This window comes from Mustela erminea, chromosome 12 (genome assembly GCF_009829155.1).
Source record: "Mustela erminea isolate mMusErm1 chromosome 12, mMusErm1.Pri, whole genome shotgun sequence".
Classification (NCBI taxonomy): Eukaryota; Metazoa; Chordata; class Mammalia; order Carnivora; family Mustelidae; genus Mustela; species Mustela erminea.
The window spans coordinates 9,990,127-10,011,603 of record NC_045625.1 but is presented as its reverse complement, the minus strand read 5'-3'; the positions used below and the strand labels follow the sequence as shown (position 1 = coordinate 10,011,603).

At 53.6% G+C, this 21,477-nt stretch overlaps 3 protein-coding genes across 4 annotated transcripts; 2 read left to right on the top strand and 1 right to left on the bottom strand.

Moving 5' to 3' along the window:
• Positions 1-264: 264 nt before the first annotated feature.
• Positions 265-4,994, top strand: WDR38 (WD repeat domain 38). Of its 2 annotated transcripts, XM_032306448.1 has the most exons (9): positions 267-456; positions 988-1,108; positions 2,422-2,538; positions 2,642-2,739; positions 3,044-3,124; positions 3,374-3,505; positions 3,585-3,734; positions 4,477-4,524; positions 4,628-4,994. In XM_032306448.1, exons 1-9 carry the CDS (start codon positions 388-390, stop codon positions 4,700-4,702), a joined length of 891 nt encoding a protein of 296 aa, XP_032162339.1. In that variant the 5' UTR covers positions 267-387; the 3' UTR covers positions 4,703-4,994. The 2 variants fall into 2 exon arrangements, with proteins under 2 accessions (XP_032162340.1, XP_032162339.1); XM_032306449.1 differs by lacking the exon at positions 3,044-3,124 and having other exon boundaries at positions 265-456.
• A 6-nt stretch (positions 4,995-5,000) lies between these two features.
• Positions 5,001-9,351, bottom strand: RPL35 (ribosomal protein L35). Its single transcript, XM_032306451.1, has 4 exons — positions 9,226-9,351; positions 8,673-8,809; positions 7,170-7,251; positions 5,001-5,180 (listed from the first exon to the last, which is right to left on the bottom strand). Exons 1-4 carry the CDS (start codon positions 9,226-9,228, stop codon positions 5,031-5,033), a joined length of 372 nt encoding a protein of 123 aa, XP_032162342.1. The 5' UTR covers positions 9,229-9,351; the 3' UTR covers positions 5,001-5,030.
• Positions 9,352-13,890: 4,539 nt separating this feature from the next.
• ARPC5L (actin related protein 2/3 complex subunit 5 like) lies at positions 13,891-21,265 on the top strand. Its single transcript, XM_032306450.1, has 4 exons — positions 13,891-14,202; positions 18,296-18,368; positions 19,311-19,487; positions 20,448-21,265. The coding sequence occupies exons 1-4, from the start codon at positions 14,054-14,056 to the stop codon at positions 20,508-20,510; spliced, it is 462 nt and encodes a 153-aa protein (XP_032162341.1). The 5' UTR covers positions 13,891-14,053; the 3' UTR covers positions 20,511-21,265.
• The last annotated feature ends 212 nt before the right edge of the window (positions 21,266-21,477 follow it).

Genomic DNA, 21,477 nt, shown 5'->3' with positions numbered 1-21,477 from the left:
GACTCGCCTCTGTGCGCGGGTTCAGGCGCGCGCGGTGTTTGGGGCTGGCATGCCCTCTAGCGGCCGCCGTGCGCGTCGTCTGGCCCCGCGATCCGAGCTGCCCAAGGTCCGGCCGGCGGTGGTGGCCGGCGTGGAAGTCCCTAATCCGGGCCGCCCGGAGGTTCTGTCCGCTGCGCCCCACCTCCCAGTAGCTGAGAGCCGTCTCTCCCAACCTGTCATTTTGGCTTCCCAGAGACTCTGAGGCGGCTGCGCACCCCGCCCTGATTGCCATGGAGACCGCTTGTACACAACTTCTCCCATCCCCTCTACCTTGTCCCAAGTGAGGGCTGCAGGCCGGACCAGCGCCTGCCTGGGAGAGAGCCCACCGGGCCCGGCGGCCTGGGGCCCATGAACAGCGGGGCCCCAGGGCCGCTGGCCGTGGAGAGAGTGAAATTCTTCGGCCGGCACCGTGGGGAGGTGAGGTCCAGTAGGGCTCTGCTGACTCTCGGCTCCTGTCTTTGGGTTTAGAGTGGTTCCTGATTCTGCCTTGGGTTCTCTGGCCCCCAGCTCCAGATTCTAAGCTCTGGTTCTTGAGGGCTCAAACGCTTGACCGACTCCAGTGTTCTTTTGACTTTGGCTTTAAAGTGAATGCATGGTTTAGAGTAGGTCTTCAACTCCTAGGTCTAGGCTCCATCTCTAGAATGGGCTCTTGGCTCTGGGGTGTTAGGCTCTACTCCTAGAAAAGGCTCCAGCCTCTACCTTCAATGAGGGCTCTGAGCTGCGGGCTCAGGTTTTACAGAATTCTAGAGAGGGCTCCAAGTTCTTGCCTCGGACTGCAAGAGTGGTTCTGGCATTCCGGGCTGTGGTTGTAGAGGGAAGCCTGAAGTCCAAGCTCCCACCCGGGGTTCCTGGGGCAGTGTTTGGGGCTGTTCCTGGAGTCTAAGGTCAGGGTAAACTGACAGGTGTTTCTTGCCCCAGGCTGGAGCTACTTCTGTGCTCTCCTTCCAGGTCAACTCCTCCGCCTTCTCTCCAGATGGCCAGAGGCTGCTGACAGCATCTGAGGATGGCTGTGTGTATGGCTGGGAGACCCACAGCGGGCAGCTGCTGTGGAGGCTGAGTGGCCACACAGGTGGGGCTCCTCAGGCTGGATGTGGACACGAAGGCCTGTGGTTCTGTCTGGCATTCTGTAGAGCCTATCACAGTGACCTCTGGCATCTGACCTGGGCATCCAGACAAGACAGTCTGGGCAGGGCTGGAGCAGTAGAGAAAGGACACAGGACATGCTCCCTGGGAACTTTGATGCCAACAGACCTGGACTCAGATCCTACTACTGTTTTTGTTTGTTTTTGTTTTTAAAGATTTTATTTATTTATTTGACAGAGATCACAAGTAGAGAGGCAGGCAGAGAGAGAGAGAGAGAGAGAGAGAGAGAGAGAGGGAAGCAGGCTCCCTGCTGAGACTCTATCCCAGGACCCCGAGATCATGACCTGAGCCGAAGGCAGCGGCTTAACCCACTGAGCCACCCTGGCGCCCTGTTTTTAATTTTTTAATCTCTACACCCAACATGGGGCTGGAACACATGACCCTGAGATCAAGAGTCACATGCTCTACTGATTGAGCCAGCCAGGTGTCCCAACTCTACTATTGTTCTAAAAATTGTTTAAAAATATACATATTTACTGTCTTCACCATTCTTAAATGCACAGTTCAGTAGTGTTAAGTATGTTCGTTATGTAACTGGTCTCCAGAACTCTTTATCTTGCAAACTGTAAACTTTATACCCATTAAACTCCCCATTCCTCCCTTGTTTTAGACCCTGGCAACCACCATGCTTTCTCAATGAATTTACTCTAGGTACCTTGTGTAAGTGGAATCATACAGTATTTCTCTTTGTGACTTGCTTACTTCACTTGGCATAATGTCCTTCAAGGTTTCATCTATGTTAAACTACTTTTTTGACTGTGATCATAAGTTGTGTCACTTGAGCCTCCATTTCCTTCTCTTTAGAGATAGTTGCTACCCTATGGGATGAGATAATTCAAGCGAAGTGCCTAGCACCCAGTAAGGACCCAGTAGATTTAACTACTGTAATTATTACTGAGACAAGAAAAAAATCTGGTGATTACAGGGCAGACTGCCTAATGCTAATAATACAGGAAGTCCAGTGCTAGAACTCTGAACCCAGGGTGGGCTCTCAAAAAGTTACTGGGAAGTGTCTGCATTTGCTTTTGGTATTGATTTTACAAATGTGCAAATTAGGGTTGGGGTGTTCCAGGTGAAGCCATGGAAGCTTGGCTTGCCAGATAGCTGAAGGGTGAGAGGGTTAGAAGGGAGTGAGAAGGCAAGCAGGTGACAAGGCTGGGAGAAATTAGCAGGGGCTGGCCAGCAAGGGCTGGAAGTGGAGGGCAGCACCCTGTTCCCTGACCATGGCTGCTTACCCAGGTCCCGTGAAGTTCTGCCGCTTCTCCCCTGATGGCCGCCTTTTTGCCACTACCTCTTGTGACTGTACCATCCGCCTGTGGGATGCAGCAGAAGCTAAGTGTCTGCATGTCCTAAAGGGTAAGCGGGATGGGACAGGAGCCAAGCAGCCAGGCCTGGGTTCCTTTTTAGATCTTGCTGTGTCCTGTTCCACCATGACCCCTCTCCAACTTCGTATCTGCAGGTCACCAGCGGAGTGTGGAGACGGTCAGCTTCAGCCCTGACTCAAAGCAGCTGGCATCAGGTGGCTGGGACAAGCGGGTGATGCTCTGGGAAGTGCAGGTATGTGGAAGGGTGGCCAGAGCAGGACCTGGGACCAGGAGGAGACACACCCCACCCCCAACAGTGGCCCCAGAAAGGTCGTTCCATCTTCCCTACTGCCCATGCCCCCAGCTGACAATCCATCTCCCCATGAGGTTGACCTGGCCTGTCCTCTCCTGTCAAGGCTCAGGTAGTCTCCCCAGACCCTGTGTCATCACCTTACCCATGCAGCTTGCAAGGAGGGCCTGATCTGACCCATCTGAGGCCTAGAATCTGGTACAAGACTTCTGGGCTGTCCTCCAAAGCTCAGGGCTCTCTCCTGCAGTCTGGCCAGATGCTGCGCCACTTGGGAGGGCACCAAGACGCCATCCAGAGCAGTGACTTCGCACCCAGCTCAGACTTCCTGGTGAGCCACACCACCTCTGCCTGAGCCCACCTCAAGGAACCTGGAGCCCATACCCACTTTCCCACCTGGGGCTGAGCTGTGGTTAGAATCCCAGACCTTGAGTGACTGCTCTTCTGAGCCCGTTTCCTCATCTGTAAGATGGGAAATTCAGCCGGGCTCAGAATGCCTGCTTTCTCGGAGTCTGGCTAGCTAGGAACCACAATGGCGGGCACGGGTTAGCTGGTTCATGCTCACAGCAGATGTCTGCAGGCCACTGGCTCCTGGGACTCCACTATTTGCATCTGGGACCTGCGGATGGAGACCCCGGTAATATTCCCCCACGAGCTGGAGGGCCACAGTGGTAACATCAGCTGCCTGTGCTACTCGGCATCCGGCCTCCTGGTGAGCTGGGTTTCCCTGGGTTCTGGGCTGGTCCCCTGCTGGCTCCAGACCCATGGGCTTAGAGCTGTCTGCTGTCCAGGCTTCTGGCTCCTGGGATAAGACTATCCACATCTGGAAGCCCTCTACCAGAAGCCTGCTTGTTCAGCTCAAGGGCCACGTTACCTGGGTGAAGAGCATAGCTTTCTCCCCGGATGAGTCACAGCTGGTCAGTGCTGGCTACTCCCGCACGGTAAGCCCAGCCCACCTGGCAAACTCCTATGCCAACATCTTCCATTAGCAAAACCCTCAGCACTTTAGAAATGTCCATATCCTATTTGCCCTAAATGGGAGGGTTCCACAGGCAGAACGCAACTGCCAACCTCCTCTGTACCTATTGCCTGGCACCAAGGTCTGTGCTGGCCCAAATGCTAGTGGCAATGACTTTTTCTTTTTTAGAGATTTTGAGAGTGCCCTAAGGGAGAAGCAGATTGCCCACACTGAGAAGAAGGCCAATGCGGGGCCTGATCCCGGGATCATGACCTGAGCCAAGGGCAGCTGCTTAACACACTAAGCCACCCTGGTGCCTGTCCACTTTGAGAGTGTGTATGGGAGTAGGGAGGGGCGGAAGCTAAGGGAGAGACAGAGAATATCTTAAGCAGACTCCCTGCTCTCAGCCCAATGCAGAGCTCAAACTCATGACTGAGATCATGACCTGAGCCAAAACCAAGAATCAAAGGCTTGACCAACTGTACCACCCAGCTGCCCCTGGCATTGACATTTTTAAGACTCATCACAGCTTCAGGGAAAAGAAAACCGCACTGCCCTGATTTTTTACATCAGATATTATGCTGAGCATGTTAAATACACCTCAGAGAACAAAACCCATGCCAAAAAGGTTAAGAGGTTGGCTCGGACTCACCCCAAAGTGATTTCAAGGACGTCAGACTTACGGGGTGAGGTCTCCCCACCCTTCTGCTTGTTTTTATTTCCAGGTTAAAGTCTGGGACTGCAACACAGGAAAATGCATTGAGACCCTGAAGGTAAGGCCTGTGGGCATAGCACCCAAAGGTGCAGTAAAAGGCCTGCCAGGGGAGGCTGGGGGCAGGCAGGACATGTACCCTGAAAGTGAAATGCTTTCTGCAGGGAGTCCTGGACGTGGCCTATGCTTGTGCCTTCACCCCAGATGGGAAACTCTTAGTGTCCGGAGCTGCTGACTAAGCAAGACGCCGAGCGCACTGCTCTAGCAAATCATGCAGAGCCTCTGGGATGTAACATCACCACAGATGGCTCTCAGATCTCAAGCCTGCCTCTCCCTGCTGGGGCACGCGCAACCTGGCGGAATGAACTCATGAAAGGACCGTGAACGCACTTCCACACCACAGCCCCCAAACCAACCGCAACAGAGCCCCCACCAGATCCCCGCGGCCAGGACTGTCACGGCCCCACACCGGGGCACAGCAGCCCACCTCTCCTGCATGGTTACTCAAAACACCCGCAAACACAAAAGCAACACCAGCCAGTTTGTCTGTTTTATTGGCGTCAGTGCTCAGGCTTTGACGGCGTATTTCCGCAGCGGGTATAGCCGCTCCTTCCGCTGTTGCTTCTTGGTCTTCAGGTTCTCCTCGTGCTTGTTCAGCCGCCGGCGCATGGCACGCGTCTTCTTGGGCCGCAGATCCAGGGGCTTGTACTTCTTACCCTGGGTGACCGGAGAGCAGGGGGCAGTCTGAGCACCAGGGTTTAGGAGCTACTGTGGCAGCAAAGGAAGCCCCTAAGGCTGGAACTGAGCTGCTGGGGGGCATGGGGAGGATGCTGGAAGTGACTGAGGGAGGCCACTGGGGTGCGGAGGTTACTCTGTAGACCTGAGTGTGAGGAGGTGTGTACACCCAGCGCAGCAGGGGACTGAGACCCTGTAGGGGGAACTGCCCTAGTGTGAATCAGACCTGGTCCCTGCTCAAGGAGCTCCCAGCCCAGTGGGAAAGACTGAACAGCTAACGGGGGTGGGGTGGGGGGGGTGGGCACCACTGGGGAGGAGGAAAGAGATTAAGGTTTCACCTAATAACAAGCAACAGCCTGGAAATCAAGCAACTTGGTGAATACCACTTCCAAGGGGGAGAAACAGCGTGCACAAAAGCTCCAAGGGATGGCAGCTCAGGTGCTTTCTGGAAACTGCCAATAGCTCAGAGAGGGAGGCACAGGACAGGGGTGACAGCCTCAGGGCAGAGAGCTGCAGAAACCAGCTGCACAGATGAGGGTAAGCTCTGAAGTGGAGGTTTGGAGGCTAAGTCTTTGTCCACCCATATCCCCATTATTGGCAGCACAGGCAAGGGCCTCATCCATTTCAGACTGAGCCCTCCGAACTCTGCTGTCCACCAGACCAGGCACTAGCCACACCTACGGTCTACATTACAAACCCAGGTCTTCAGCCACCACAGCCATGTGTCGCCAGAGATTACTGTACCGGACGGTGCAGACAGAGAGCATTTCAAGCACCGCAGAAAGTCTATGGGACAGAACTACCAGAGGGCAGAGGCCTCATCTTTATGGCCCTGAGTGCTGCCTGGCAGCGGCTGCACTCACTGGAAGAAGACAATTTTTCCTGACGACCACCTCTGTGGTGCCCACAGAGCCTGATCAGAGTTTCAAGCCCAATTCTCAGAAAGACGCTCCCACAAATATATACACATCCAAGGATGACGGCACTCCCCCAGCCCCTGCCCAACAGTACATGCTAGAGTCCCCCAGGCAGCTAACCTAGGCCCAACACGGTGGCTTTTTTTGACAAGTGAAAGCCTCCAGCTAGTCAAACACTAACTGGGATGTTGACATGAAGCCATTTTGCAGATGTACTCAATGCCCCTAATCAACCGACTTTAAGAGAGACTATCCTGGGTGATTTAGCAGGCTTATTTCGATCAGCTCAAAGGCCTTTAATGCAGGGCAGAGGTTCTCCCCCAAGAAATCCCACCTGAGAAGAGCAGCTTCAACCTGTGTCGTCTTAGTCCTGGCCTGCCATGAACTTCCCTTCCTGACAACCAGGCCTACTGATTCTGGGCTTGCTTATTAGCTAGCCCCCAAAATCACAAAGGCCAACTCTTTGTAATAAATCAGATGCGTGTATTCACACATATGAAGTCTCTCACCGGTTCTGCTTCACTTTACTTAAGCCTTGGTAACACCAGTATTATGGACAAGATCAGAAAATGGTCATAAAAATCTCCCAGAAGCACTCAATCCACCCCTCCCTAAGACATGGTTTGTAACACTGACCCAATCACTCCATTAACTATAGGTGACTCTGGGCAATTTAACCTCTCTACACCTTGAGGTCCCATCTGAAAAATGAGAGTATCAGGTTCTTGAAAGTGACTGAGACAGTGATGGTAAAACAATTTGAAACATTTAAAGGCAATCCTCACAGACTGCCCAAACCCACTCAGCTGGTGAGGATGAATTCCAAACCCAAGGCTCCAGCCAGACTCTTACCACACTGTTGATATCCTGAAAACTGCAGCCCTGAGGATACGCAGTCTGCGAGCCACGCCAGTGGCAAGACGCTGGTTAAGAAGCAAAAAAGCCCATTCCCATGCACCCCAGCAGAATCTCTTTATACTACCCTTCTGGCCAAGGGAGGGCTGAAACTTTGCTGCCTGCAGCTAAGCATCTAACTCCCCCAGCCCAGACTCACCTTGTAAAATTTCCTGAGGTTCTCTTTCTGCGTCTGGTTGATGACTGTGAGAACACGGGCGATGGATTTGCGAACAACTCGGCTGCAAAACACAGAGACATCAGTGAAGGTGGTGGAGACATAGAATGTTGCTGCCCCCCGCCCCCCTTTCCAAGGCATCTTATTCAGGACCTGACCATATGTCCTAAGGCAGGGGGATTCCCCACCAGCTCATCCATTATCACCCAGGAGGTACCTAACCCTGTGTTTTGGGGGTTAAGGCCCGAAGACTCTAGGAGGTGGGCATCTTACAAGTAGAGACAAGTAGGACAGCAAAGGGTTCTGAGAATGTATGAAGTATTCATTGAGAAGTGGAGGGTAGACCAGGAAAGATCTTCCACCCCAGGCCACGCAGACTCAAAACTATGAAGACCTAACCAGAGCCGACCTGAATAAGCTAAGGGAAATCCTGCCACAAGCTGTGTGACCAGACTCAGGAGTCATAGGAAGAGCCACTTGGGAGGGAAAAACAAGACGTTTGACATTGTAGAAACGCGATGAGGGGAAAGGAGGAACACAGGAACAGGCTGGCAGTCATGCTGAATTGGGGGCTTGGTGGGGGATGAGGGAGGGCCACTGGGTTAAACAGCTGGTAAACACAGTCCGCATTCAGCACGCAACCTGTGTGTTCCCCAACTCATCCAACCCCCTCCCAGCACCACAGATCGGTTGTTGGGGGCCCATTTTACAGAAGATGAACACAAAACAGAACAAAACAAAAACTGGGTGGTGAGGCAGCACATGTTAGGTAGGATGTGGCAAAAGAAAATGTGTGCCCAGTTCAGCAGTTTCCAAACCCACATCCCTTTCACAAGCCCTGATTTTTTTTTTTTTTTTTTAGGATTTTATTTCTTTACTGACAGAGATCACAAGTAGGCAAAGAAGCAAGCGGGGGTGGGGTGGGTGGTGTTGGGTGGGGAGAGGAGGCTCCCTGCTGAGCAGAGAGCCCCATGCGGGGCTTGATTCCAGGACCCTGGGATCATGACCTGAGCGGAAGGCAGAGACTTTAAGCCACTGAGCCACCCAGGAGTCCCACAAGCCCTGACTCTTGCTCAAGGGAGGGGTGGGCGCAAGGCAGCCACCTACCAAGTGAGGAGGAAAAAAATCAAGTGCTGGTGGAAAGTGATTAAAAAAGGGTCCAGGTAGATTTTTCCAGGCAGCCTGAAAAAGGGTCTGGAGGGACAATCTGTTCCTTCGCCCGTCACAGAGAAGCTGAGCTACCTTCCAGGCAGAAGGGCAAAATGGTCCACGGCAGACAAGAGGTCAATCAGACAGCGGTGTCCCACGCGGCTGGGTGTGAGCAAGGGGTGCCTGGGGAGGCTGGTAGGACCGGCATGACATTCCTACCCACGCGTCCGTTCAACGATCACCTAATCGGACGCTGCCTTTGGACAGCCTCGAAAACCCACACATGCTTCGGGTGAACGGGTGTGCCCCACACCCAGAGAACCGGCCTTCACTCACATCTTGGAGAGCTTGGAAGCGGCGCCGCCTGTCACTTTGGCGACGCGCAGCTGGGACAGCTCCACCTTCAGGTCTTCCAGCTGTTTAAGCAGCTCCTCCTTCTTCTTGCCGCGAAGGTCTCGAGCCTTAATCTTGGCCTGAAAGCAAGTACAGGTGTGGATCAACCACCACCCAATAGGGCCGCCTCCCCCTCCTCAGCGCCACCCTCCCTAGCCCGACAGCCCCAGGAGGGCGCGCCAGGGCCAGCTTCCCTCGCCGAGGCCGTGCCTTGGGCAGGGTGACCGACGCCCCGGCGGGCCCGCTTTCACCCAGGTCTGCAGCGAGGCTGAGCCGCTACCCCCATTCCGCAGACTGGAAGACGGAGGCGCCGGGAGCGCGGGCCCAACTCAGTAAGGGGAGAGGGCGGGAGACCGGCTGTGGCGGCATGAGGCCACTCCGCACGGCGCCTTAAAAGCCCGGCTGGCAGATGGGACCCCAGTGCTCACCTCGAGCTTCCCACCCCAGTACCCGAGCCCCACAGCGTGCGGATGGCACCCGATTCCACCGCCCTCACCATTTCTGCACGATCTGCCGCAGCCGCCGCCGCCGGAAAGAGGCCGAGGGAAAGAGGAAGGGGCGGGGCTGACCTCCACGACTACTGCCGGGTGGCTGCGGACGCGGCCAATGGCCCCGCAGCGAGGGAACCCTAGCTCCGCCCCCGACGCCTCCACACGCCTCGCCTCCGGGAGCGCCTGGGTACAGCCGGTTTAGCCCCGCCCGGAGGAGCGTCGCGTCTGCGATTCCCCTAGTCGGCCTCGTCTCCTGAGCAGAGCGCTTGGGGAAACCGAGGCCCGGGTGACCGGCTGCTTACTGGAGATGGCACAGTGAGGACTCGAATTCCTCCCTTTAGTCCTTTACTCGTTCATTCATTCATTCGGTAGACCTTGCAGGATGCGCAGTCTGCTGCTCTGAGCTGGGCGCCAGTACCCGAGGGGTGGAGGGGATGAGGGTTGAGGGTTTTCAAAGATGAATTAACATGGCTTCTACCTTGGAAGAATTTTTAAAATCCGACGTGGGCGGGGAGAGGCAGGATCAGACAGCTGTACCCCCAACTCCATAAACTGTTTTAGTGGAGGCAGCTTGTGGCAGGGGAAAGAGCATTCAGAGCCTTTGTTTTAGTGAAACCGTTCCGGTTTCAGATTTTTGCTCTGCTGCCTAGTGCTTGCTCGCGGAGACTCTTGGCAAATCCCTTCCCCTTTCTGAGTCTCAGTTTTCTCACCTGTGAAACGGGTATTTTTGAGGATTAGGACCATGTAAAACTGAGCACAAGATCTAATGTAGAACAGTCACTCAAAAGATCATTGGTATTAATGCACCCAGTGGAAGGAACGCTTGAGTTCATAATGTACCCAGCGGAATGAACGTTGAAAGTTAAAGGGAAATTCACAAAGCAGGGAAGGTGTTCAGGCTTTCTGACTGAGCAGTTTCATTGTTGCCTCAACCAGCAAGCACGAATCTCTAGTGTCACTTCATTGCTGTAAACAAAGATGCACCAACACCTCTTAGAACTTAGTGAAAGCCAGGTTGCCCCCTTGTTGCTGTCAAGTTCCAGTAAGCCTTCCATTCCCTTATGGGGCTCTATAAATGGGACTTAGCCCATCGGACTAAATCGGGATACTACTTCCCTTTCGTCCCATACTTTTTCTTTTGTTGTCCTTTATTTGTTTACTCTTAGTAATTTCTGCATCTTTCATGGCGCTCAAACTCTCGACCCTGAGATCAAGAGTAGTGCTCTTCCAACTGAGCTGGTCAAGTGCCCCAGGTCGCAAGCTTTCCGGGCAATCCTCTCTTTAGCCCCAAATATCCCGAGTTAAATGTTTATGTGTCTGTCTCCACAGCCAGCCTGGAAGTTCCCTGGTAGATCCATGGCTGACATCTGATTTATTTATCTAGCTTCCAGGCCCAACACATGGATGCTTGTTGGATGAATGAATTAATGAGCTTTGCTACAGACCATGGTGAGGCAGGCTTCTAAGAAGTGGATTGGGGGGCGCCTGGGTGGCTCAGTGGGTTAAAGCCTCTGCCTTCGGCTCAGGTCATGATCCCAGGGTCCTGGGATCGAGCCCCACATCGGGCTCTCTGCTCTGCAGGGAGCCTGCTTCCTCCTCTCTCTCTGTCTCTCTCTGCCTGCCTCTCTGCCTACTTGTGATCTCTGTCTGTCAAATAAATAAATAAAAAATCTTAAAAAAAAAAAAAAAAAAGTGGATGGGTATGGGGAAGAGAGGGCAAACAGAGGGCAATCCTGGCATGGATTAGTCTTAAAAGGAAGCTGAATGGTGCAGAGACTTTGCTGTCATACTTTCCCAATGTTTATAGTTCTTTTAGAGCTAATGACTGTGCACATCTTTCTGAACTTGGAAGTTATCTGTGGCTCCTGTTTTCTCTCACAATGCCATATCCAGCACACCAGTAAATTCTGCAACCTCTACTTTCAAAATAACATATTCCTGCCACTCTTAATGCCAATTGCCTGGCCTAAGCTATCATTCATTGCCTGTCACCTAGACTGATGATGTCACCTTTTATTTATTTTTTTTTAAAGATTTTATTTGTCAGAGAGAGAGAGAGAGCCCAGAAGCAGGGGGAGCAGATGGCAGAGGGAGAATCAGGCTCCCCGCTGAGCCTGATGTAGGACTCGATCCCAGGACCCTGGCATCATGACCCAAGCAGAAGGCAGCTGCTTAACCAACCAAGCATTCCTGGTGTTACCTTTTAAACTGTCTCTACTATTGGCTTATATTCTCATATATTCTCAAGACAGCTGTTAAAGGGACCCTTTTCAAACTTAAGTCAGCTCATGTCACTGCCTGGAATTTCCAGTGTTGTCCCATGAGGCAGACCACATCCTTTCCTCAGCCTACAAAACCTTACAGCACCCTCTTTACACCCCACTTCCGTCTCATCTCTTTTCCCTCTTGCACTCCAGGATGACCTGTCCCGTGAATATACCAGGTCAGCCCAATCTCTGGGCTTTTGTTTGGCTCCCTCCTTCGCTTCTTTCAGGTCCCTGATCACTGTCACCTCCTCAGGGAACTCTCTCTCTCTCTCTCTTTTTAAGATTTTATTATTTATTTGACAGACAAAGATCACAAGCAGGCGGAGAGGCAGGCAGAGAGAGGGGGAAACAGGCTCTCCGCTGAGCAGAGAGCCCGACGCGGGGCTCAAACCCAGGACCCTGAGATTATGACCTGAGCTGAAGGTAGAGGCTTAACCCACTGAGCCACACAGGTGCCCCTCAGGGACCTCTCTGACCATTTTATCTAATGTACTGCTAGGCACTGTGTGGTTTTATTACCCTCAGCATGCAGTCATCCCTGACAAAGACTTAAAATTCTGCCTCCATGGGCTGGGAGATCCACAGTCATAAGTAGGGTCATTATTGCTTTCACTAGAACAGGCTATATCCTTAGTTGTAAAATGGATATTTCTGGTTTATTTATTTTTTATTTTTTAAAAGATTTTATTTATTTATTTGACAGATAGCACAAGTAGGCAGAGCGGTGAGCAGAGGGAGAGGGAGAAGCAGGCTCTCTGCTGAGCAGGGAGCCCGGTGCAGTGCTGGATCCCAACCTTAGCCAAAGGCAGCCAGCCGGTTAACTGACTGAGCCAAGCTGGCGTGCCAGCATTTCTGGTTTAAAGTTCCTTCTGACCAGGAAGTTCTGGGGATTATCAATTTCTGCTGTCTTATAGCCTGCCTGAGTCATAAAGATTTCTATCAAGAAATGGAGCTGAAAGGCAGGTGGGCTTTGTTTCTAGGACCCCTGAGACTTTTACTCAGCACCTACTTCCCAGCTAAGAGTCTGTATCTTTAGCCCCCAAGATTAGGTAGCATCATAATCTGGCAATATTTTTTTTATCTGTAGACACAATTCAGTGGAAAGTATTGGGGACAATAAAAACGAATCATATTTCAGTAACTATTGGCCTTTATTAAAGGCCAAAGTACAATTAGGGGCACCTGGCTGGCTCTGTCAGTAGACCAAGTGACTCTTGATCCTGGGGCTGTAAATTCCAGCCCCACGCTGGGGGTAGAGATTACTTAAAAACAAAATCTTAAAAAAAAAAAAAAAGTACAATTGTATGAAAAAAAGACCCAATTTAATCTAAGGTTAAGGCCTATTAACAATCCCTTGAGCAGGGGCGCCTGGGTGGCTCAGTGGGTTAAAGCCTCTGCCTTCAGCTCAGGTCATGATCCCTGGGGTCCTGGGATCCAGCCCTGCATCGGGCTCTCTGCTCAACGGGGAGCCTGCTTCCTCCTCTCTCTCTCTGCCTGCCTCTCTGCCTACTTGTGATCTCCATCTGTCAAATAAATAAACTCACTCTTAAAAAAAAAAAAAAAAAAAGAATCCCTCGAGCAACTATCCAGGCACTCAATCCTGGCACTAGAGTCGTCCTTGACTCTGCCCTTAGTCCCCTCACTCTCATCTTTCCCCGTCTCATGCTCTGGGGATTTGGCTTCCCACCAGGATATGCCTCTCCAGCCAGGACTGACTTCTTAACCCCCAGGACCTTGCCCTTTCCGTTAGGTCGGTGATCACAGGGTCATCTTCCTCTCCCCGCCCCCCGACCCGCCAGGTCCAGGTGACCACTACACTTGCGGGTCCAAAACCAAATATTTTGTTTTGTCAGCACTTTGGATACACTCTAAACGTCTTTAAAGTTTCCCACTCCGTTAACAACAAAGTCACTGTGTACAAGGCAGAGGCAACTTCCTCCGAGGTCTGTGGTGGCGTTCAAGTTTCCTAAAATCCGAGAATTAGGGTCCCTCACCCCGTCACTCCTGGAGCTGTAAGAACTACTCAGGCTTCAGCTCGAAGATTATTTTCTCAAAGAAGTCTGCCCAGCACTCGACAAGCAGAGCCGGGAGCCTTCTCCTGGGGGCCCGTGCACCCTCCATCTGGGCAATGATGACCCACCGGGTCCGCGGCTGTGTCCGCGCAGGTCCCTTCCAGTACCAGGAGCTCCTCGGATTCAGGAGGGAAGCCGGGCGCAGTTATGATGTCCACGATGCTCGGTCTGCGCGGGGACAAAGTGCCCGCTCCTCAGACCGCAAGAATGAGGTTCCCCAAAGACGAGGGTCCGACCGCGCGCCGTCTGGTCGATTATCGGGCGGATTCTCCAGCGCTTCCAGCCACTCCCCCAGGCCCCGCCCCTCCCTCCCACCGGCCCTTCCGGTTCCGGCGTAGCCCGGAAGTAGGCGGGCGGCGGCGTCTGCGCGCGGAGGAGGTGGAGGAGGCGCCGGGCGGCCGCTTCCCGCCCCCGAGCCTGAGCCGGTGCCGAGCTGGGTAGAGCCGAGGTCGGACCCGGAGCGGAGCCGGCTGAGCGGGCGCCGAGTCCCCGCCATGGCCCGGAACACGCTGTCCTCGCGCTTCCGTCGGGTGGACATCGACGAGTTTGACGAGAACAAATTCGTGGACGAGCAGGAGGAGGCGGCGGCGGCGGCGGGCGAGCCAGGCCCGGACCCTAGCGAGGTGGACGGCCTTCTGCGGCAATATCCTTACCCAGCGCGGCGGCCCGGGCGCCCCTCAGGCCGGTCTCCGTACTCCTCTCACCCCCGGGCCCCTGAGGTCCGTCTCCCAAGTCCCTTCCCATCCGGTCTCCTCGGGCCAGGTTCCCTTACTGCGGGTATTCCCCCCTTTCCTCTCACCCGGTCTTCCCACTCCTCTTGTCCCGGGCTCCCCTTGTCCCGGGCTCCGGCCCACGGATCCTCCCTCAGCGCGGCGCCTAGCCCCGGTTGGACCCGCCGGCTCACCAGCCCCAGAAGCACGCCCGACACCCTGGCAGCCCCGCAGGCTCCTCACTCTACCGCGAGGCCTGCCCTCTTTTCTCCCCCTCTGTCTCCTTATCCCCTCAGACTGTGCGTTTGGCTCCCCTTCACTCCATCCCTCCCTTTCAGGAAATGGGGCCATTCTCGAGCTAGATGGGCGGGAGGGGCCGAGGTGAGCCCCGCTGAGTAATTCAGCGGCCTAGAAGGCTCCCGGGCACAGTCCTCTTGGGCCGGCTTGCAGCAGCACATGAAGGTCGGTGGGTGGATGGCTGAGGGGTAGAAAGGAACCAAGGGGGAGCGAAGGCTGGAGCCTTAGTCCAGCCCTGAGGTGAGGGATTGTGCACCTCCCACCCCACAAGGAGTCTGACCTCCCGCTTACTGCCACTCTTTTTCACCTGTTCTCGGTTTCCTGTGAACACCCTGGGCAGTGGAGCGTGATGGTCTCAGCCACGTTCAAGAAGTCACTTTTGGCTCCCTCCCTGAAATAGCCTTCTTGTGCGGGAAGCCGGGAAGAACTAGTAGTTGAGAGCTAAGAAAATCCAGACAGCACCAAGTGAAATGTAAAAGTAGAACCTCATGACTGGAAATGACTATTCTTGTGGCCGCATAAGGCAGGCATTTAGAAAACAGGATTAAAAATAGAGGTGGTTGTCACAGCCTGCTTGGTCCCTTAGCAGTTTGAGCACAGGAAACTAACTTATTCTCACAGGAAGGATTTTTCTCTATTCAAATGGTGTTACAGGAAGTGCCTGCCCTTCCCCCGCACTTGCCAGGGCAGGGTCGGAGGCTGATGCTGTATATAAATCAGGTTCTGGGTGTTTAATCAGTTGACTCACCTTGGGAAGGCAGGCCCGAGGACTACCTTAGGGAGGAGTCCTGCGGGGTTCCTCCAGTGTGCCTTTGAAACAAAAACCAGACTTTGTTTGAACAGGAATGTGCTTTGAAAGGTGGGGATTCAACCCCTGTATTTCCTGCCCCATCAGGACCGCCCTGCTTACCCCATTGATGAAATGGGGTCACGAGAAGGACCCTCACAAGGGAAGATTGATTCTGCCGCCTGGTGCAGGACGTGGCTTATGGGCAAGCAGTACTAAAAAGCCTCCAGGGTTGGGTCTCTGGCCAGGACCATCCCCAGATGGGGAGAACAGAGTCTGGTTATCTGCTGTCTTGGTCCTGGTGCTACAGATACTTGTTGAAGGTCATCTCTTGGTACACCCCCTGACTAATGACAGGTTCCTTGAGGCTAATTGGAGGCTGAGGTTTAGCACATTGAGTTGGTGGCCGTTTCTCCTCTAGTGACAGTGTCAGAAACCTTGTTACCATAGACTGTCTACCTCGGGATTGGTGAAAGGGAGGTTAGCAAGGAGAACTGAAATCCTGGCACATGTGGAGCTCAGGGAGGGAGTAGGAAGGAACTGGTATTTTCTGAGTCCCTACCATGTGCCAGGAATTGGACTTCTATTAGATCACCGAATTTAAACTATAGAGTAGGCTGCTAGGAGCTTAGAACAGAGGCCAGAGGTTTAGGGATAGAGATTGATTAATTGGAGCGGGGGAAGGTAGGGAGGAGGAGGCCTGTCTTATATCGTATAGGGAATTGAGTCATGGTAGGAAATCACTCCGATGAACTAGAACATGGGCCATGTATCCATGCAGATCTAACTCTGTTGTGCTATAGTTGCATGACCTCATACCCTGTCTGAACCTCAGCATCCTCTCCTGTGAACAGGAGGGGAACAAGGCTGCCCTTACAGGTTCCGTGGGAGCATCACAACAACCTTGCAGAGGCTTCACAGTGCTGGGCACGCAGCAAGTATCCTGGACTGTAGTTTGGGTCTTTGGGTAGAACAACAGTAGGGGATTTGGTAGAGAATTTAGCTTTGGAGTTGGGCACACTTGGATTTGAACGCCAGCTGGACAGCTTACCTTTTTGACATTGGGGAAGTCATTTTCCTTCTCTGAGCCTCAGATTCATTGCCTTTCAAATGAGAATAATGATTCTTGTCCTGGAGTGTTGGTAGCAGTATTGAGATGACATGTGCAAGCACCTGGCACAGGAGCTGAGACCTTGTAGGGAGTTTAAATATCCATTCCTTTTCTTCCTCACTGAAGAACCTTCTGGTCTCAGGAACGGATGTGTCCAAAGAAGTGGTTTTGAATAATTTTGCACTCTCTCCTCCCCCTGAAGAAATCTGGCACTGTTTGGAGACATTTTGATTGTCCCGACCTGGGGCACGCTGCTGGGATCTAGTGGGCAGAGGCCAGGGTTGCTGCTAAATACAGTGCAGTGAGCATATAGGACAGACTTCACACCGGCCATGTGGTCTGAAATGTGAAAAGCGCTGTGGTTGAGAAACCCTGACCTAGAGATGAGGGGCAGCAGTCCCCAGCCTCCACAGGATGTTCTGTAAGCTGAACCTGGGGCCCAGCCTGACACGTGCTGTGCACTCCCTGCTCCCCGGTTCTCCCCAAGCTGCTAAAGGGCCTGTATCCATCAACACCTATGGCAAATGCTTGGTGGACTGGCACTACCGAGGTAACTAAAGCAGTGACTTTTTGCCCCCATGGACTAGGGACCCCCCATCCATCCCTCGAAGATTCTGTTTGCCAGGCACGCTGTTCGCGGGGAGAGCCGGCCTCCGTTTCCTACTAAGCCGCTGAGACTGTATTGCTCTGGGACGCCAAATCCGAAAACAGTGCCAAGATAGAAGTTATCAGTGGCTGATACCAGACTGGCCCTTGCCTGGCCGAGGAGAGGGAGTTCCAAAGCCAGCAGCGATGGGGTGGGCTGCCTCTCCGTCGTAGAAGGTGGATCGGGCCCGGCAGGGGGTGGGGAGCTCAGCGGGTGTGGCCCTTGGGTGGTGTGGGCCCAGCACAGTCAGGATGGAGCCCACACAAGGGAGGAAGGGACGGGGCTTTGCTCCGGAGGCTCCGTTCACACGTAGGTATCGCTGCACAACCAGGAGTAGAGACCTGATTGGGCAGAAGCCATTCCCTTGTTCTATTTTTGAAGCTTTTTGGCTGAAGCCAGTGTTTCAGATGAGGAAATGAAAGTTGGCTGATGTAATTCAGTTTAAAATAGGTGTCACCTTTGGGGACCTAACCCAGATTGTCATTTTCTTGTCAGTGCTGTGCATTCAGACCTCAGCAAAGAATGTGTCAGGATTGCAACTAAGGTTGAGGGAAGTGGGGCAGATTGACTCGTATTTTGGGGAAAAACTTTTAGATTAATAAATCTCCCTTCTAGTAGTAGTTGGGACGTCACAGACCCGGGCGGGTCTTGAAAGATAGCAATTTTAGGACATCTTAATTTCTTTAGCAGTGGCGTTGATAAAACTTTGGATTAAGCGTTAGGAGATCTCCATTTGTGCCTTCGTCCTTCCCTTTTGAGAACGAACAGGTGGGCGGGCCAGCCTTGCATCACCGTGGTGAGGAGCCCCAGGGCAGACCCGGTGCCCAGGACCGAGCAGGTGCCAGTGGGCTCAGTCAGCCTCTATTGCGGGTCACCCGGAGAGGGCACTTGCTTTGCTCCTGCCTTCTAGGGTGGGAGGGAAGGAGTGTCCAAATGCGTTTTGGGGGCGATAGAAGGAGCAGCCTTGCACAGTAGAGGGGCCCTCTGCTCTTGGTGTGGCTCTGGGGAGCTACAGGCCGCTCTCTCACTGGGCTCTGGCCACACCTGACATCTGCAGTGGGGCGCAGGGGAGGAGGCATGTGGATGTTGTTTGAGTCCTCTCTCTCAAGCTGTTTTTGAAATGAGTTTGTGAACAAAGGTGTGGGCATGCTTGAGCCGGACCGTCCTTAACCGGTGGTGATGCACAGGGGACATGCTTCGGGCCTTCCACGCCGCCTTGCGGAACTCTCCTGTCAACACCAAGAATCAGGCCGTGAAGGTAAAGGGGGTGCGGCTGTGGCTTTGCCGGGTGCCGCCGGGCCTGGGCCGTGACTGTGACGGTCTGTGTCACAGCTGAGTGAGGGCTCCGTGGGGCTCCACACAGGCGTCTGTTGTGCGTCCGCCTCAGCGAGGCTCTCCTGAGGGAGTGAGTTGGCGCTGGGCAGCGCTTCCATGGCAGCCTCCTGGCACTCCTGCCATCAGGCCTGTCTGTGTTTAGAGTAAAAGCTCCCCAAAGAAACAGTCTCGCCTCCCCAGGGCTTCCTGGGGCGAGAAGTCGACCCAGCCCTTGCTGCTTAGCAAAACTATAAATTAGCTTGCCCCGTGGGACTTAGCAATGGTTTGGCTTTCAAGGTTATCGAATAGGCTTTACTTGCGTAAGGATATTTAGTGCTTTTAGGATTTCCTGCCTTTTCAAACGTTGAGAAGATAGGATCCTGCTTTATCACATCACACCAGTTTTTTTTTTTTTTTTACATCACACCAGTTTAGAAGCTGTCAAAAGTTTGCTCCAGGGAAAGGGTCTCTCTGAAGCGGGGGTTTTGCTGTCTTGTGATAGCGTCTTGATGTAAGCCATGGCTGCACCTCTCGGGTGGGGGGAAACGGCCCGTCTCTCACTGGGGTGAACGCAGAGGGGAGCTGCAGCTCTTCTGGGACCTGTGAAGAAAACCGATCTCCACGGTTGGGATCTTGGGGAGCCTGAGGCTTGCAGGTGTCCTCAGGAGCAGGGACGCTTCTCTCCCGTAGACCACCTACTCTCCCCGAAAGACGTGGAATAACTTAGCGGCCGCTCACATCGTAACCGTCCCAGATAAACGAGAAAGGGGACAGTGTTTCTAAGAGTTCCGACCACTCGGTTTGGCATTTCTGTGCCTGTCTGGGAGGGCGTGGGTGTGCCTGGGCTTGGGCTCCGGGCGTCACTCCCTTTCTCTCTGCTTCACAGGAGCGAGCCCAGGGCGTGGTGCTGAAAGTGCTCACGAACTTTAAGAGCAGTGAAATTGAGCAGGCCGTCCAGTCTCTGGACAGAAATGGCATTGACTTGCTAATGAAGTACATTTATAAAGGCTTTGAGAAGCCAACAGAAAACAGCAGCGCAGTGTTACTCCAGTGGCATGAAAAGGTACGTGAGCACACTGCCCGCTCAGGTGGCCTGTGCCCGCCTGGCCCCTGCCCCAGGGTTTGACGTCAGGAGGCCAGAGGTTCCGGGACCAACACGGGACAGTGTGCTAGGCATTGGAGAGTAAGGGGCTACACCTTAAACAACCTAGGACGTCTGGTCGCTTCTCCCGTGGCAGCACCTGGTAGGGGTTCCCTGGTTCTGGGAGTTCCAGTTGCTTTAGCTGCTGATTTGTGCCAGGCATGTCCTGGGGACAGGGGACATGGCAGGGGGAGACAGGGAGTCCCAGGTGGGAGGGAGGCAGTTTCTTTGTGGTGGTGGGCGGCGGGGGGGCAGGTCACAGGGATGGAATGCAGGCTGAGCCCTCCAGCGGACTCTCAGGGCTTCCTGCTCTGGCCTCGGCCTCACCAGGTCGGAGGGGGCAGTGGCAGAAACCTGGATGTTCACTCAATAGGGCTTTGAGCCACCAGAAGCACGAAGAGCTGTGCCTGTCCTCTGCTCAGGTCCTTACGAGAAGAAGGCATTTCAGCCAGCCAGCTTCCCCCTTGCGGAGCTAGGGGCAGCCTGCTCGTCTTTATCGCAGGCCAGGCTACTGCTGACACCAGGCCCTTCCCCAGAGGCTCTGTTGAGTTCGGGGGGCTCAGCCGCTTGGGCAGCCTCGGTGCTGGGCTGCAGTGGCCTTTGGTCGTGCTGCTGGGCATGCTCTGCCTGCTTGGCCAGAAGGTGAACAGGGCTTGGGGAGAGTGTGGTGGCTGTGCGACTTAGGGACTGAGCAAGCCGGGTGCCTGGTGTGGAGGCCAGGCACTTTGGTCCCTTTAAGGCGACTTGGTGCTGAGCCCTGCTGGCATTTCTAAGGAGGGCTCGGGGAGGCAGCTGTGATGGGTCCCATGTCCCCCAGCAAGCCGGGCTCCCCCTGGGTCAGCCACGTCTCATTTGATTCCTTTCCTTTTCCTGCCCCCACAGGCGTTAGCAGTAGGAGGACTAGGCTCCATTATAAGAGTTCTTACAGCAAGAAAGACTGTTTAAAAAAATAAAAGGACTCATGTTACCTTGAGAAGAATTTTGGATGCACAGGCTGACGAAGAAGGGATTGCCAGTGGACCATCTTCTTAGGAACTTCCAACTAAAGTATTTCAGGACATGCATCCGCTGAAGTGTATTTTATTTTCAAGGTGGAGGGAGAACTCGTCTGTTTCCTAAATCCTTTGCAGGATCTGATAGTCTATGCCTTTGTCCACGAGTAACACAGAACTGACGTAACTGTCTACCAGAGCGGCTGGCCGGCGTTGGTCGGGTATACCTGTGTGCTCTGCCTGTTTCACGTGGGGGAGGGACCATCGAGGCAGGTACAGATCCAAGGGCTGTGGTCAAAGGGAGAGCTTGTGTTTTTGAAGTAGTAAAACTTCGAGGGTTTGTACAGACGCCCCGTCTTCCCAGAGAAGACGGGCTCTCTTGGATTCATTGTAAAGTGCCTGCTGCATCAATAAAGCTCTTGGCTTATTAGTATGTACTTTGCGGTGTGTTTCATGTATGTAAAGTGAGTACGGAATGGGATGGTAATGAATGAGAAACTGATGTGGGGGTGGGCGTGCCCCGCAGAGCCGGTCCGGGGAGTGAGCGTGGCGTCCGGCCCTCTTGCCACCGCAGTACCTCTGGCCTGGGCTCCGTGCTGCGGGCTGCTGTGGGGACAGAGTTTGGCGGACAACTATTTATTGGATTTACTCCTTTGATTTGTATGTAATTTTGAAGCTTATTTAATAAAGTACTAAACATTCAATTGATCTAGGCTTTTAAAGTCTTTAGTTTGTGTGACTACATGTGGAGTCTTTTGGGCGCGTGCCCCAGAAGGGCCTGGTCACCATCTCCTGACGCTGGCTGGGGCTCTGTGGCAGGAACACCCTTACTGAAATGCTGACAAAATTTTTTTAAAAGGATTAAAAGCCAGAAACGTACCATCAGCCTATAGATACAAAAGGAACATTTGGTTCCCATA

Coding starts and splice junctions, on each gene's coding strand:
- WDR38 (XM_032306448.1), top strand. CDS start 388: ATGAACAGCGGGGCCCCAGGGCCGCTGGCCGTGGAGAGAGTGAAATTC. Junction 457..987: donor TCGGCCGGCACCGTGGGGAG/GTGAGGTCCAGT, acceptor CTCTCCTTCCAG/GTCAACTCCTCCGCCTTCTC. Junction 2,740..3,043: donor TGATGCTCTGGGAAGTGCAG/GTATGTGGAAGG, acceptor TCTCTCCTGCAG/TCTGGCCAGATGCTGCGCCA.
- ARPC5L (XM_032306450.1), top strand. CDS start 14,054: ATGGCCCGGAACACGCTGTCCTCGCGCTTCCGTCGGGTGGACATCGAC. Junction 14,203..18,295: donor GTGGACGGCCTTCTGCGGCA/ATATCCTTACCC, acceptor GTGGTGATGCAC/AGGGGACATGCTTCGGGCCT. Junction 19,488..20,447: donor TACTCCAGTGGCATGAAAAG/GTACGTGAGCAC, acceptor CTGCCCCCACAG/GCGTTAGCAGTAGGAGGACT.
- RPL35 (XM_032306451.1), bottom strand. Junction 7,252..8,672: donor GCTTCCAAGCTCTCCAAGAT/GTGAGTGAAGGC, acceptor TGTGTTTTGCAG/CCGAGTTGTTCGCAAATCCA. Junction 5,181..7,169: donor ACCTCAGGAAATTTTACAAG/GTGAGTCTGGGC, acceptor CCGGTCACCCAG/GGTAAGAAGTACAAGCCCCT.